This window comes from Salvelinus alpinus, chromosome 30, assembly GCF_045679555.1.
Source record: "Salvelinus alpinus chromosome 30, SLU_Salpinus.1, whole genome shotgun sequence".
Lineage (NCBI taxonomy): Eukaryota > Metazoa > Chordata > Actinopteri > Salmoniformes > Salmonidae > Salvelinus > Salvelinus alpinus.
This window is the reverse complement of record NC_092115.1, coordinates 11,004,613-11,019,460: the sequence shown is the minus strand read 5'-3', so window position 1 is coordinate 11,019,460 and position 14,848 is coordinate 11,004,613. Positions and strand designations below refer to the sequence as shown.

General features: G+C 42.2%; 1 protein-coding gene across 2 annotated transcripts in view; it reads left to right on the top strand.

Moving 5' to 3' along the window:
* LOC139559661 (collagen alpha-4(IV) chain-like) overlaps nucleotides 1-14,848 on the top strand; it is a 68,225-nt gene that overhangs the window by 18,916 nt on the left and 34,461 nt on the right. For both annotated transcript variants that reach the window (XM_071375856.1, XM_071375855.1), the window contains exons 17-19: nucleotides 2-55; nucleotides 7,952-8,018; nucleotides 11,122-11,229. In XM_071375856.1, the coding sequence (XP_071231957.1) occupies nucleotides 2-55; nucleotides 7,952-8,018; nucleotides 11,122-11,229 (229 nt within the window). The remainder of the gene's footprint in view (nucleotide 1; nucleotides 56-7,951; nucleotides 8,019-11,121; nucleotides 11,230-14,848) is intronic.

The following is a 14,848-nucleotide window of genomic DNA, read 5'->3' as shown; positions in this document are numbered from 1 at the left end:
GGGCTATCCTGGAGACCAAGGGTTTCCTGGTCTGATCGGCAGGACAGGACCAACGGTGAGCTGAACCCAGAACCAGCAGGTTGGGCTTGACCAGAACCAGACAGTATCTGTCTATTATCAGCCAGCTGGGCTCAACCAGAACCAGACAGTATCTGTCTATTATCAGCAGGTTGGGCTCAACCAGAACCAGACAGTATCTGTCTATTATCAGCCAGCTGGGCTCAACCAGAACCAGACAGTATCTGTCTATTATCAGCCAGCTGGGCTCAACCAGAACCAGACAGTATCTGTGTATTATCAGCAGGTTGTGCTCAACCAGAACCAGACAGTATCTGTCTATTATCAGCCAGCTGGGCTCAACCAGAACCAGACAGTATCTGTGTATTATCAGTAGGTTGTGCTCAACCAGAACCAGACAGTATCTGTCTATTATCAGCAGGTTGGGCTCAATCAGAACCAGACAGTATCTGTCTATTATCAGCCAGCTGGGCTCAACCAGAACCAGACAGTATCTGTCTATTATCAGCAGGTTGGGCTCAACCAGAACCAGACAGTATCTGTCTATTATCAGCCAGCTGGGCTCAACCAGAACCAGACAGTATCTGTCTATTATCAGCAGGTTGGGCTCAACCAGAACCAGACAGTATCTGTGTATTATCAGTAGGTTGGGTGGGCTCAACTCGATTATTTCAGTTGGCCCAGAAAGGGACAAATTCTGGAGATACTGTATTTTATTACCCAGGCTTTATAGCTTTCAGTATTCAGATTTAATTGTGGAGTGAGCTCTATGGGTGTGACTTCTTTAAAATTAATTTCAATTTGAGTCCATGAACACCCACCAACTATAATAACTCTTATCAAGTAGTGTCAAGTGTTGAGGCAACAGAACACATTTAATCCACATAATAATTAAAATTTCCTGTAGCTGCAGAATTATTTTCCTGCTGTAGCAAACTGGCTCAAATTAATATCCTACATCTGTATAGATTTTCTTGCCATCTTGGTTTGGGTCTGTACTTTGTCTGCCCTCTTGTGGCTGAATGCTGAAACAACAGACAAAACCAGAAAGCGGATACATCAGGATCCATCATCTAAACTTACATTTACATTTAAGTCATTTAGCAGACGCTCTTATCCAGAGCGACTTACAAATTGGTGCATTCACCTTATGATATCCAGTGGAACAACCACTTTACAATAGTGCATCTAACTTGGCACATAAACAAAGCCTGGTTTGTGGCCACTGTAACCAAGCCAGAAACTCAACAGCTTTTCTTAAATGGGGTGTTTTATGGTTCAATAAATAAATTAAGGTTACATTTATATGAGATTTAAAAAAATATATATATATATATATTACCAGTCAAAAGGTTGAACACACCTACTCATTCCAGGGTTCTTCTTTATTTTTACTATTTTCTACATTGTAGAATAATAGTGAAGACCTCAAAACTATGAAATAACACATACGGAATCATGTAGTAACCAAAATATATTTTAGATTCTTCAAATTAGCCACCCTTTGCCATGATGACAGCTTTACACACTCTTGGCATTCTCTCAACCAGCTTCACCTAGTCACCTGGAATTTCAATTAACAGGTGTGCCTTGTTAAAAGTTAATTTCTGGAATTTCATTCCTTAATGCGTTTGAGCCAAATAGTTGTGTTGTGACAAGGTAGGGGTGGTATACAGAAGATAGCCGTATTTGGTAAAAGACCAAGTCCATATTATGGCAAGAACAGCTAAAATAAGAAAAGAGAAATGACAGTCCATCATTACTTTAATACATGAAGGTCAGTCGATCCAGAATATTTCAAGAACTTTTAAAGTTTCTTCAAGTGCAGTCGCAAAAACCGTCAAGCGCCCTGATGAAACTGGCTCTCATGAGGACCGCCACAGGAAAGGGAGAGCCAGAGTTACCTCTGCTGCAGAGGATAAGTTACCAGCCTCAGAAATTGCAGTCCAAATACAGTGCCTTGCAAAAGTATTCATCCCCCTTGGCGTTTTTCCTATCTTGTTGCATTACAACCTGTAATTTGGATTTCATGTAATGGACATACACAAAATAGTCCAAATTGGTGAATTGAAATGAAAAAAATAACTAACGGAAAAGTGGTGCGTGCATATGTATTCACCCCTTTTGCTATGAAGCCCCTAAATAAGATCTGGTGCAACCAATTACCTTCAGAAGTCTCATAATTAGTCAAAGTCTACCTGTGTGCAATCTAAGTGTCACATGATCTCAGTGTATATACAGTGGGGAGAACAAGTATTTGATACACTGCCGATTTTGCAGGTTTTCCTACTTACAAAGCATGTAGAGGTCTGTAATTTCTATCATGGGTACACTTCAACTATGAGAGACGGAATCTAAAACAAAAATCCAGAAAATCACATTGTATGATTTTTAAGTAATTAATTTGCATTTTATTGCATGACATAAGTATTTGATACATCAGAAAAGCAGATCTTAATATTTGGTACAGAAACCTTTGTTTGCAATTACAGAGATCATACGTTTCCTGTAGTTCTTGACCAGGTTTGCACACACTGCAGCAGGGATTTTGGCCCACTCCTCCATACAGATCTTCTCCAGATCCTTCAGGTTTCGGGGCTGTCGCTGGGCAATACGGACTTTCAGCTCCCTCCAAAGATTTTCTATTGGGTTCAGGTCTGGAGACTGGCTAGGCCACTCCAGGACCTTGAGATGCTTCTTACGGCGCCACTCCTTAGTTGCCCTGGCTGTGTGTTTCGGGTCGTTGTCATGCTGGAAGACCCAGCCACGACCCATCTTCAATGCTCTTACTGAGGGAAGGAGGTTGTTGGCCAAGATCTCGCGATACATGGCCCCATCCATCCTCCCCTCAATACGGTGCAGTCATCCTGTACCCTTTGCAGAAAAGCATCCCCAAAGAATGATGTTTCCACCTCCATGCTTCACGGTTGGGATGGTGTTCTTGGGGTTGTACTCATCCTTCTTCTTCCTCCAAACACGGCGAGTGGAGTTTAGACCAAAAAGCTCTATTTTTGTCTCATCAGACCACATGACCTTCTCCCATTCCTCCTCTGGATCATCCAGATGGTCATTGGCAAACTTCAGACGGGCCTGGACATGCGCTGGCTTGAGCAGGTGGACCTTGCGTGCGCTGCAGGATTTTAATCCATGACGGTGTAGTGTGTTACTAATGGTTTTCTTTGAGACTGTGGTCCCAGCTCTCTCCAGGTCATTGACCAGGTCCTGCCGTGTAGTTCTGGGCTGATAACTCACCTTCCTCATGATCATTGATGCCCCACGAGGTGAGATCTTGCATGGAGCCCCAGACCGAGGGTGATTGACCGTCATCTTGAACTTCTTCCATTTTCTAATAATTGCGCCAACAGTTGTTGCCTTCTCACCAAGCTGCTTGCCTATTGTCCTGTAGCCCATCCCAGCCTGTTGCATGTCTACAATTTTATCCCTGATGTCCTTATACAGCTCTCTGGTCTTGGCCATTGTGGAGAGGTTGGAGTCTGTTTGATTGAGTGTGTGGACAGGTGTCTTTTATACAGGTAACGAGTTCAAACAGGTGCAGTTAATACAGGTAATGAGTGGAGAACAGGAGGGCTTCTTAAAGAAAAACTAACAGGTCTGTGAGAGCCGGAATTCTTACTGGTTGGTAGGTGATCAAATACTTATGTCATGCAATAAAATGCAAATTAATTACTTAAAAATCATACAATGTGATTTTCTGGATTTTTGTTTTAGATTCCGTCTCTCACAGTTGAAGTGTACCTATGATAAAAATTACAGACCTCTACATGCTTTGTAAGTAGGAAAACCTGCAAAATCGGCAGTGTATCAAATACTTGTTCTCCCCACTGTATATACCTGTTCTGAATGGCCCCAGAGTCTGCAACACCACCAAGCAAGCGGCACCACCAAGCAAGCGGCACCATGAAGACCAAGGAGCTCTTCAAACGGGTCAGGGACAAAGTTGTGGAGAAGTACAGATCAGTGTTGGGTTATAAAAAAATATCAGAAACTTTGAACATCCCACGGAGCACCATTAAATCCATTATTAAAAAATGGAAAGAATATGGCACCACAACAAACCTGCCAAGAGCGGGCCGCCCACCAAAACTCACGGACCAGGCAAGGAGGGCATTAATCAGAGAGGCAACAAAGAGACCAAAGATAACACTGAAGGAGCTGCAAAACTCCACAGCGGAGATTGGAGTATCTGTCCATAGAACCACTTTAAGCTGTACATTCCACAGAGCTGGGCTTTACGGAAGAGTGGCCAGAAAAAAGCCATTGCTTAAATAAAAAAATAAGCATTTGGTGTTTGCCAAAAGGCATGTGGGAGACTCCCCAAACATATGGAAGAAGGTACTCTGGTCAGATGAGACTAAAATTGAGCTTTTTGGCCATCAAGGAAAACGCTATGTCTAGCGCAAACCCAACACCTCTCATGCCGCTATATAGCCCAAACCCAAATTGATCCCTAGCCTCTACCCCCTAAACCAAGGGTACTCAGCCACTATTTGAGAAGTTCCGGTCACACAAATGTCCTAGGTGGCAAAGGTCCGGATGGATATTGTCTTTGTCGCCGTAGTAACCAACCTCCACCTCGCGACCCATGCGACACCAAACTGTTCACACCTCTCTTGTGGCGGAATGAACATTTTGCAGTTTTTAAGCAAATTTCCTGCAATTTTCCACATTTTGCCAAATGTGTGTTCATATGATACCTGAGTGACTCAACAAAATAAATGGGGCCCCTGGTAAAGGCCCCTGGTAAACGGGATCTGTTCACGGTAACTACAAAATGTAGATAGCTGGTTAGCCTAACGTACCTAACAGTATCTAGATAACATGGGATAGTTGATCAACTGGACATTTCTGACAGGTTATAAAAAGCGCTCCAAGGTCTGTCATTTTCAAAATGGCACCTTGTCTATTCTACTATTACAATTCTAAACCGCATTACATTGAAAGCCCGACTGGGGTGGGGGTCCGTATTAACCGCGTTCTGGATCCGGAGCCAGACCACAGTCTGAAAAGATTGAATTAGTGTAACCACTATTGCAAAAACTCCACCTAGCCTGTCTGTAGTCAAGGTGGAGCTATTGCCATATCTAATTGCCTACCCAATCTTTTTAGATCTAAATAAGTGTCCAAGGGATCGGGACTAAGCGGTTGATTTGGTATTGTGTATGTTTTGATTCTCTGCTCTGCTTTTCCTGGCTCTTCTCTCCTCTGACAGTGGGACCATCATATCTTTTTTTTAATCCTTATTCTTATCAAACCTACACACTGGTTGGATGAAAAGGACATGGTGTTTTCTCCACATTTTCCTCTGGAATGTCATCTTCTGCTCTCTCAAAGTGTGTTTTCAACTCTCTCCACCCTCTTCCTCTTCACCTCTTCCACTCATCTTAGTTCTGTGAGGAATATTTGACAGGATTCCTGCGTTGCCTCTCTGGCCACGTTCCTATGTCTTGTTTTTTTTTCTTTCTCCCTCAACCCACCTCCCTCAACCCACCTAGCGCTGTCAACAAGGTCCTACAGGCCCTAGTTTTATCACACCTGGACTACGGTCCAGTCGTGTGGTCAGGTGCCACAAAGAGGGACATAGGCAAATTAGAATTAGCTCAGAACAGGGCAGCACGACTGGCCCTTGGATGTACACAGAGAGCCAACATTAATAATATGCATGTCAATCTCTCCTGGTTGAGGGTGGAGGAGATATTGACTGCATCACTACTTGTCTTTGTGAGAGGTATTGACATGTTGAAATCACAGAGCTGTCTGTTTAAGCGTCTAGCGCACAGCTCAGACACCCATACATACCACACAAAACATGCCACCAGGGGTCTCTTCACATTACAGAACAGACTACGGGAAACACACAGTACTACATAGAGCCATGACTACATGGAACTCTATTCCACATCAAGTAACTCAGTCAAGCAGTAAAATCAGATTTATAAAACAGATAAAACTACACTACACACACAGCATTCACACAGCATTCACACAGAACACACACAGCATTCACACAGAACACACACAGCATTCACACAGCACACACACAGCATTCACACAGCACACATACAGCATTCACACAGGCACACACACAGCATTCACACAGCACACATACAGCATTCACACAGCACACACGCAGCATTCACACAGCACACACACAGCATTCACACAGGCACACACACAGCATTCACACAGCATTCACACATGCACACATACAGCATTCACACAGGCACACACACAGCATTCACACAGGCACACACACAGCATTCACACAGCACACATACAGCATTCACAAAAGCACACACGCAGCATTCACACAGCACACACACAGCATTCACACAGCACTCACACATGCACACACACAGCATTCACACAGCATTCACACAGGCACACACACAGCATTCACACAGGCACACACACAGCATTCACACAGCATTCACACATGCACACATACAGCATTCACACAGGCACACACACAGCATTCACACAGGCACACACACAGCATTCACACAGCACACATACAGCATTCACAAAAGCACACACGCAGCATTCACACAGCACACACACAGCATTCACACAGCACTCACACATGCACACACACAGCATTCACACAGCATTCACACAGGCACACACACAGCATTCACACAGGCACACACACAGCATTCACACAGCATTCACACATGCACACATACAGCATTCACACAGGCACACACACAGCATTCACACAGCACACATACAGCATTCACACAGGCACACACACAGCACACACACAGCATTCACACAGCACACACACAGCATTCACACAGCACACACACAGCATTCACACAGGCACACACACAGCATTCACACAGACACACACACAGCATTCACACAGCATTCACACAGGCACACATACAGCATTCACAAACACATGCTAACACATGCACTCTACACACACATACATTTTAATATGATTATTTTGCTGTATTATAAATGTTGTATTGTAGATATGTTATGGTAGAGTAGTGTGTAATAGGGTGTTATGTATTGTTTTATTGGATCCCAGGAAGAGTAGCTGTTGATTGGCAGAAACTAATGGGGATCCGGAATAAAATATCAAAATACAGTAGGGGCAGGAAACGGACAGAGAACTGGGCGAAGTCAAGGCCCACTTTTAACTAGCTAGCGTACAGGGAGGCAAGTTTTAGCATCATCTACTATGTAGATGAGCAAGAGAATTCTGTTTTGGTGTTCTTCATCTAGGACCTAGGGTGACAGATATTTTTTAAAGAGCCCACTCACTTTTTCACAACAGTTTACTGTAAACCAGCCCTTCAACTGCCTCCTTGTGGTTATCATATTCTTGTCTCAGTCATTTTTTTAAATATATTTTGAGTGCTTACTCTAAAAAGGTCATTTTTCAAGTTTATATATATATTGTTTAACAAAAGCAAAACAATGGCGGCATTTGTAATAAGGTCTACTAAACTTAAGGTTGCTCTACTTTCTGTCCCCAAAGCTTTCTCTCCTTGCCAACCCCTTTGTGATGTCATGCCTGTCGCGCCTGTAACTGTGACATCATCGCTAGACATAAAATTGGCTATGGACAAAGATGGACTCAAAAGATGGCCATTGAATTGACATAATAAAACATTTTAGAGAGACTCTTGCATGAACTCTTGTACTCTTCCGTGTACTACACTTCTTTAATTCAGGGCCACAGATCTAGCAACTGGAATTTAAATTAATCTCTTGAATTGAAATCGATGCCAACCCAGATAATGAGTAGCACAGGGAGTGTTTCCTGACCATATGATCTGTCCAGGAAAAACTCCTGGCCATATTTATGAGTGATGATCTCCTATGTTGCCCCGCAGGCCAGTGTAAATGAATGCTTTATTATTATCATTAGGTAATAACCTCTCTCTCTGTATCCTCGCAGGGCTTCCCAGGAGACAAAGGCTTCAGAGGACCGTCGAGCCAAATATACCACAATTACACTGTAGCAGGTTAGAGGACAGCTCAGTTATACGAGGTCCATACTTAAGAACACTAGAAAAAGTTTAAACCTCAAAAACGGCCATTTAAAATCATTGATGTAGTTGCACGTGATACAATGCTACATGTTAGTTGTTCCCATTAGATAACATGTCACATTTAGCCCTATGCTAACCTGACCAGCTGGCAGTGATTTATGTCCGGTAACTAATTCTGTATCGGCCAATTACAAATGTTGACGTATTGTTGTTGGATGTGATCGATCACTTTTCCATTAAAGCATCCTTAACAAAGTCAAACGGCACCATCTACTAGTCAAAGTTACTAAAACGCACAACATTTAAACTGGACGAATAGCTCAGTGTAGCCTGGCTCCTGGTAGTTTTCGCCGTTTGCGGAAAGTTTGAATCCCAGGTGAGATATATATTTTTTCCTTTGAAATGTAGAATTACATTTTATTGTGTTGAGAATAGAAGAGAGAAGTGCAGCCAAAACCTTGTAACTGAACATTACGAACACATTTAATGAGGAACTTATTGTTGGAGACCTTCTTACAGACCGACCCATAAAGTACCAGTCAAAGGTTTGGACACACCTACTCATTCCAGGGTTTTTCTTTATTTTTACTATTTTTTACACTGTGGAATAATAGTGAGGACATCAAAACTCTGAAATAACATATATGGAATCACGTAATAACCAAAAAAGTGTAGATTCTTCAAATAACTACCCTTTGCCTTGATGACAACTTTGTACACCCTTGGCATTCTCTCAATCAGCTTCACCTGGAATGCTTTTACAACAGTCTTGAAGGAGATCCCACATATGCTGAGCACTTGTTGGCTGATTTTCCTTCAGTTTATGGTCCATCACTCTCCCTCTTGGTCAAATAGCCCTTACACAGCTCGAGGTGTGCTGGGTCATTGTCCTGTTGAAAAACAAATGATAGTCCCAATAAGCGCAAACCAGATTGGATGGTGTATCGCTGCAGAATGCTGTGGTAGCCATGCTGGTTAAGTGTGCCTTGAAGTCTAAATAAATCACTGACAGTGTCACCAGCAAAGCACCCCCACACCATCACACCTGCTCCTCCATGCTTCACGGTGGGAACCACACATGTGGAGATCATCTGTTCACCTACTCTGCATCTCATAAAGACATGGCGGTTGGAACCAAAAAGATCACATTTGGACTCATCAGACCAAAGGACAGATTTCCACCGGTCTAATGTCCATTGCTCGTGTTTCTTGGCCCAAGCAAGTCTCTTCTTCTTATTGGTGTCCTTTTAGTAGTGGTTTCTTTGCAGCAATTCAACCATTAAGGCCTGATTTCAAGCAGTCTCTTCTGAACAGTTGATGTTGAGATGTGTCTGTTACTTGAACTCTGTGAAGCATTTATTTGGGCTGCTATTTCTGAGGCTGGTAACTCTAATGAACTTATCCTCTGCAGCAGAGGTAACTCTGGGTCATCCTTTCCTGTGGCGGTCCTCATGAGAGCCAGTTTCATCATAGCGCTTGACTGTTTTTGCGACTTGAGGAAACGTTCAATGTTCTGACCTAAATGTCTTAAAGTAATGATGGACTGTCGTTTCTCTTTGCTTATTTGAGTTGTTCTTGCCATAATATGGACTTGGTCTTTTACCAAACAGGGCTATCTTCTGTATACCACCACTACCTTGTCACAACACAACTGATTGGCACAAACACATTAAGAAGGAAAGAAATTCCACAAATTCACAAGGCACACCTGGTAATTCAAATGCATTCCAGGTGACTACCTCATGAAGCTGGTTGAGAGAATGCCAAGAGTGTGCAAAGCTGTCATTAAGGCAAAGGGTGGCTACTTTGAAGAATCTGAAATATAAAATATATTTTGATTTGTTTAACACTTTTTTGGTTACTACATGATTCTATATGTGTTATTTCATAGTTTCGATTTCTACACTATTATTATACAATTTAGAAAATAGTAAAACATTAAGAAAATCCCTTGAATGAGTAGGTGTGTCCAAACATGCGTGGGCGCAACATGTCCCCCCACATTCTGAAATTGCATTTTTGTTCCCCCACAGTTTTGTCATTGGAATGTGACACAAATAGGGAAACGCTGTACTTTAGGACCATGCGGACGCCTCAGAGCGGTCGGGTAGGCTGTTTGGAGTGTTTATCCGATTGGATATTTTTTTTTACAATAATAATAATTATGTCTCCCTCCCCCACTTCAAAAACCACAGTTTTATATGCATTATTAGAATCATATGCGTTATTTGAATCAAGCATCGAGGACCAGCAGTGAACAGTGTGTATATGCCACCTGACAGCGATGGTAACTATTGGACAAGACCTTAAGCAGAATCAGCGGGGAAAGAAGAACCTGTTGAGGTTGACTCTAGTCTGGCACTGTGAAGAAACATGAGAGGTGTAGAATAAGTGGGAGGCCTCGGCCGCCGGTGAAATACCACTACTCTTATCGTTTTTTCACTTACCCGGTGAGGCGGTTAAGGCACTTCTACTCCTTTATCCTTTTTTCTGGATGTGTGTGAAACGGATAAGCAAAAACACTTGCTTTTGTCATATGTGAAAATGTGACAATGTATTATTGGTACGCTGCACTTTTACAGACCAAGTAAACCTTGAATTTGGATGCTTAAAATATCCCGCTGGTTGACAAATTGACCTATTTTAAGAAGTGCCATTGGTAGGTGGATATAAAGTCTAAGATCTTTTGATAAGTTGATAAGGAATTTCTTACTGAACCTAATCACTGTCACCTGGTCAGAATGACATAGGGCTAAATGTGCCAGGTTGTGTAATGGGGAAAACTAACGTAGCATTTTATCACCTGCAACTACATCAACGATTTGAATTGTCTAACGCACATTTTGAGACCAAAGAAAGTTTTTTCTAATGTTCTCAAATATGGACCCATAGAGTTTATTTATGTTGTTTGTTATGTTTATTTCTTTAACCTTTTTTTGTTTAATCCAGAGAAACCTGATCCAAGACAATGTGAGATTTATGATTAGGAAATTACCTGTACGAAGAAAACATAACAGCGCATGAGATCTGAATCATGGTAAAATAAGAAACAGACTCTGTATCCACTGTATTGCAGGTTACCCTGGTGAACCCGGCCCCCAAGGTCCAAGGGGAGCACCAGGAGACATTGGAGAGATGGGCATTAATGGACCTCCGGGACCACCAGGGATATTAAACTCCACAGGTCAACATTTCACCGTCTTTATGATATATAATATATCCTATCCCCTTATTTTTCTAAATGTTCTGTCTTTTCTGGTCCTGTTTCCTAATTGTCCTTCCACCAATTCCTTATACCAGCCTCTTCCTTTTTAATCCATGAACGGAAGTAAACAAGAGTCACTTTGGGACGGATTATTGGGGCCTAGGGTCAGTCTTCTGTCAACCTGCCTTTCTATCCATTCACTTCCTGTCCTACTATAGTAGACACTGCTCATATTTGTACACAATAAGAGCACAGCTGTTCTAACTTGTGCTCTTAGACATACAGAGCTGTGAAAAAGTATTTGCCCCCTTTCTGATTTTCTCTATTTTTGCATATTTTTGATACTGAATGTTGTCAGATCTTCAACCAAAACCTAATATTAGATAAAGGGAACCTGAGTTTACAAATAACCTCCAAAAATGTGATACCCTTTTTATTTATTTAATTAACAAAGTTATGCAACACCCAATTCCCCTGTGTGAAAAAGTAATTACCCCCTTACACTCAGTAACTGGTTCTGCCACCTTCAGCTGCAATGACTGCAACCAAAAGATTCCTGTAGTTGTTGATCAGTCTCTCTCATCGCCATGCAGAACTTCTTTAACTCAGAAACATTTGTTTGGTTTTCAAGCATGACCTGCTTGTTTCAAGTCCTGCCACATCTTAATTGGGATTAGGTCTGGACTTTGACTAGGCCATTCCAAAACTTCAAATGTGTTGCTTTTTTTATGTAGACTTGATTGTGTGTTTTGGATCATTGTCTTGCTGCATGACCCAGCTGCGCTTCAGCTTCAGCTCACAGACGGATGGACTGACATTCTCCTGTAGAATTCTCTGATGGTTCCTTCTATTAAGACAAGTCGTTCAGGTCCTGAGGCAGCAAAGCATCCCCAAACCATCACACTACCACCACCATGCTTGAACGTTGGTATGAGGTTCTTACTGTGGAATGCAGGGTTTGGTTTTGTTTACTCAAGTTTTGTTTACTCAAGTTTGCCAAAAACCACCTGGATGATCATCAAGACTCTTGGAAGAATGTTCTATGGACAGATGATTCAAAAGTATAACTTTTTGAACGACACGTGTCCCATTATGCCTGGCGAAAACCAAACACTGCATTCCACAGAAAAAACCTCATACCAACGGTCAAGCGTGGTGGAATGTCAGATCATCCGTCACGTGCGCCGAATACAACAGGTGTAAACCTTACAAGTGAAATGCTTACTTACAGGCTCTAGCCAACAGTGCAAAAAAGGTATTAAGTGAACAATAGATAAGTAAAGAAATAAAAACAACAGTAAAAAAAGATAGTAAAACACAAGTTTACATGAAAATGGCAACAAATTTGAAGTTTTGGAACAGCCAAGTCAAAGTCCAGACCTAATACCAATTGAGATGTTGTGGCAGGACTTGAAACGAGCCGTTCATGCTTGAAAACCCACACATGTCGCTGAGCTAAAGCAGTTCTGCATGGAAGAGTGGGCCAAAATTCCTCCACAGCAACGTGAGAGACTGATCAACAACTACAGGAAGCATTTGGTTGGAGTCATTACTGCTAAATGTGGCAAAACCAGTCAGTGTAAGAGGGCAAATACTTTTTCCACATAGGGGCATTGGGTGTTGCATAACTTTGTTAATGAAATAAATTAAATAAGTATGTAGTTGTATTATTTCTTCACTCAGGTTTCCTTTGTCTAATATTAGGTTTTGGTTGAAGATCTGAAAACATTCAGTATAAAACAATATGCAAAAGTAGAGGAAATTAGAAAGGGGGCCAATACTTTTTCCACACCACTGTATTACAGCACTGTAGCACTGTATTACAGCACTGTAGCACTGTATTACAGCACTGTAGCACTGTATCACAGCACTGTAGCACTGTATCACAGCACTGTAGCACTGTATTACAGCACTGTAGCACTGTATCACAGCACTGTATTACAGCACTGTAGCACTGTATTACAGCACTGTATTACAGCACTGTAGCACTGTAGCACTGTATTACAGCACTGTAGCACTGTATTACAGCACTGTATTACAGCACTGTAGCACTGTATCACAGCACTGTATTACAGCAATGTAGCACTGTATCACAGCACTGTATTACAGCACTGTAGCACTGTATCACAGCACTGTATTACAGCACTGTAGCACTGTATCACAGCACTGTATTACAGCACTGTAGCACTGTATCACAGCACTGTATTACAGCACTGTATTACAGCACTGTAGCACTGTATCACAGCACTGTATTACAGCACTGTAGCACAGCACTGTATTACAGCACTGTATTACAGCACTGTATTACAGCACTGTAGCACTGTATTACAGCACTGTAGCACTGTATTACATCACTGTAGCACTGTATTACAGCACTGTATTACAGCACTGTAGCACTTTTTCACAGCACTGTAGCACTGTATTACAGCACTGTAGCACTGTATTACAGCACTGTAGCACTGTATTACAGCACTGTAGCACTGTATCACAGCACTGTAGCACTGTAGCACTGTATTACAGCACTGTAGCACTGTATTACAGCACTGTAGCACTGTATTACAGGACTGTATTACAGCACTGTAGCACTGTATCACAGCACTGTAGCACTGTATCACAGCACTGTAGCACTGTATCACAGCACTGTAGCACTGTATCACAGCACTGTATTACAGCACTGTAGCACTGTATTACAGCACTGTATTACAGCACTGTAGCACTGTATCACAGCACTGTATTACAGCACTGTATTACAGCACTGTAGCACTGTATCACAGCACTGTATTACAGCACTGTAGCACTGTTTCACAGCACTGTATTACAGCACTGTAGCACTGTATTACAGCACTGTATTACAGCACTGTATTACAGCACTGTATTACAGCACTGTAGCACTGTATTACAGCACTGTATTACAGCACTGTAGCACTGTATTACAGCACTGTAGCACTGTATTACAGCACTGTAGCACAGCACTGTAGCACTGTATTACAGCACTGTATCACAGCACTGTAGCACTTTTTCACAGCACTGTAGCACTGTATTACAGCACTGTAGCACTGTATCACAGCACTGTAGCACTGTATCACAGCACTGTAGCACTGTATCACAGCACTGTAGCACTGTATTACAGCACTGTAGCACTGTATTACAGCACTGTAGCACTGTATTACAGGACTGTATTACAGCACTGTAGCACTGTATCACAGCACTGTAGCACTTTTTCACAGCACTGTAGCACTGTATCACAGCACTGTAGCACTGTATCACAGCACTGTAGCACTGTATCACAGCACTGTAGCACTGTATTACAGCACTGTAGCACTGTATCACAGCACTGTATTACAGCACTGTAGCACTGTATCACAGCACTGTATTACAGCACTGTAGCACTGTATTACAGCACTGTATTACAGCACTGTAGCACTGTATTACAGCACTGTAACACTGTATCACAGCACTGTATTACAGCACTGTAGCACTGTATCACAGCACTGTATTACAGCACTGTAGCACTGTATCACAGCACTGTATTACAGCACTGTAGCACTGTATCATAGCACTGTATTACAGCACTGTAGCACTGTATTACAGCACTGTA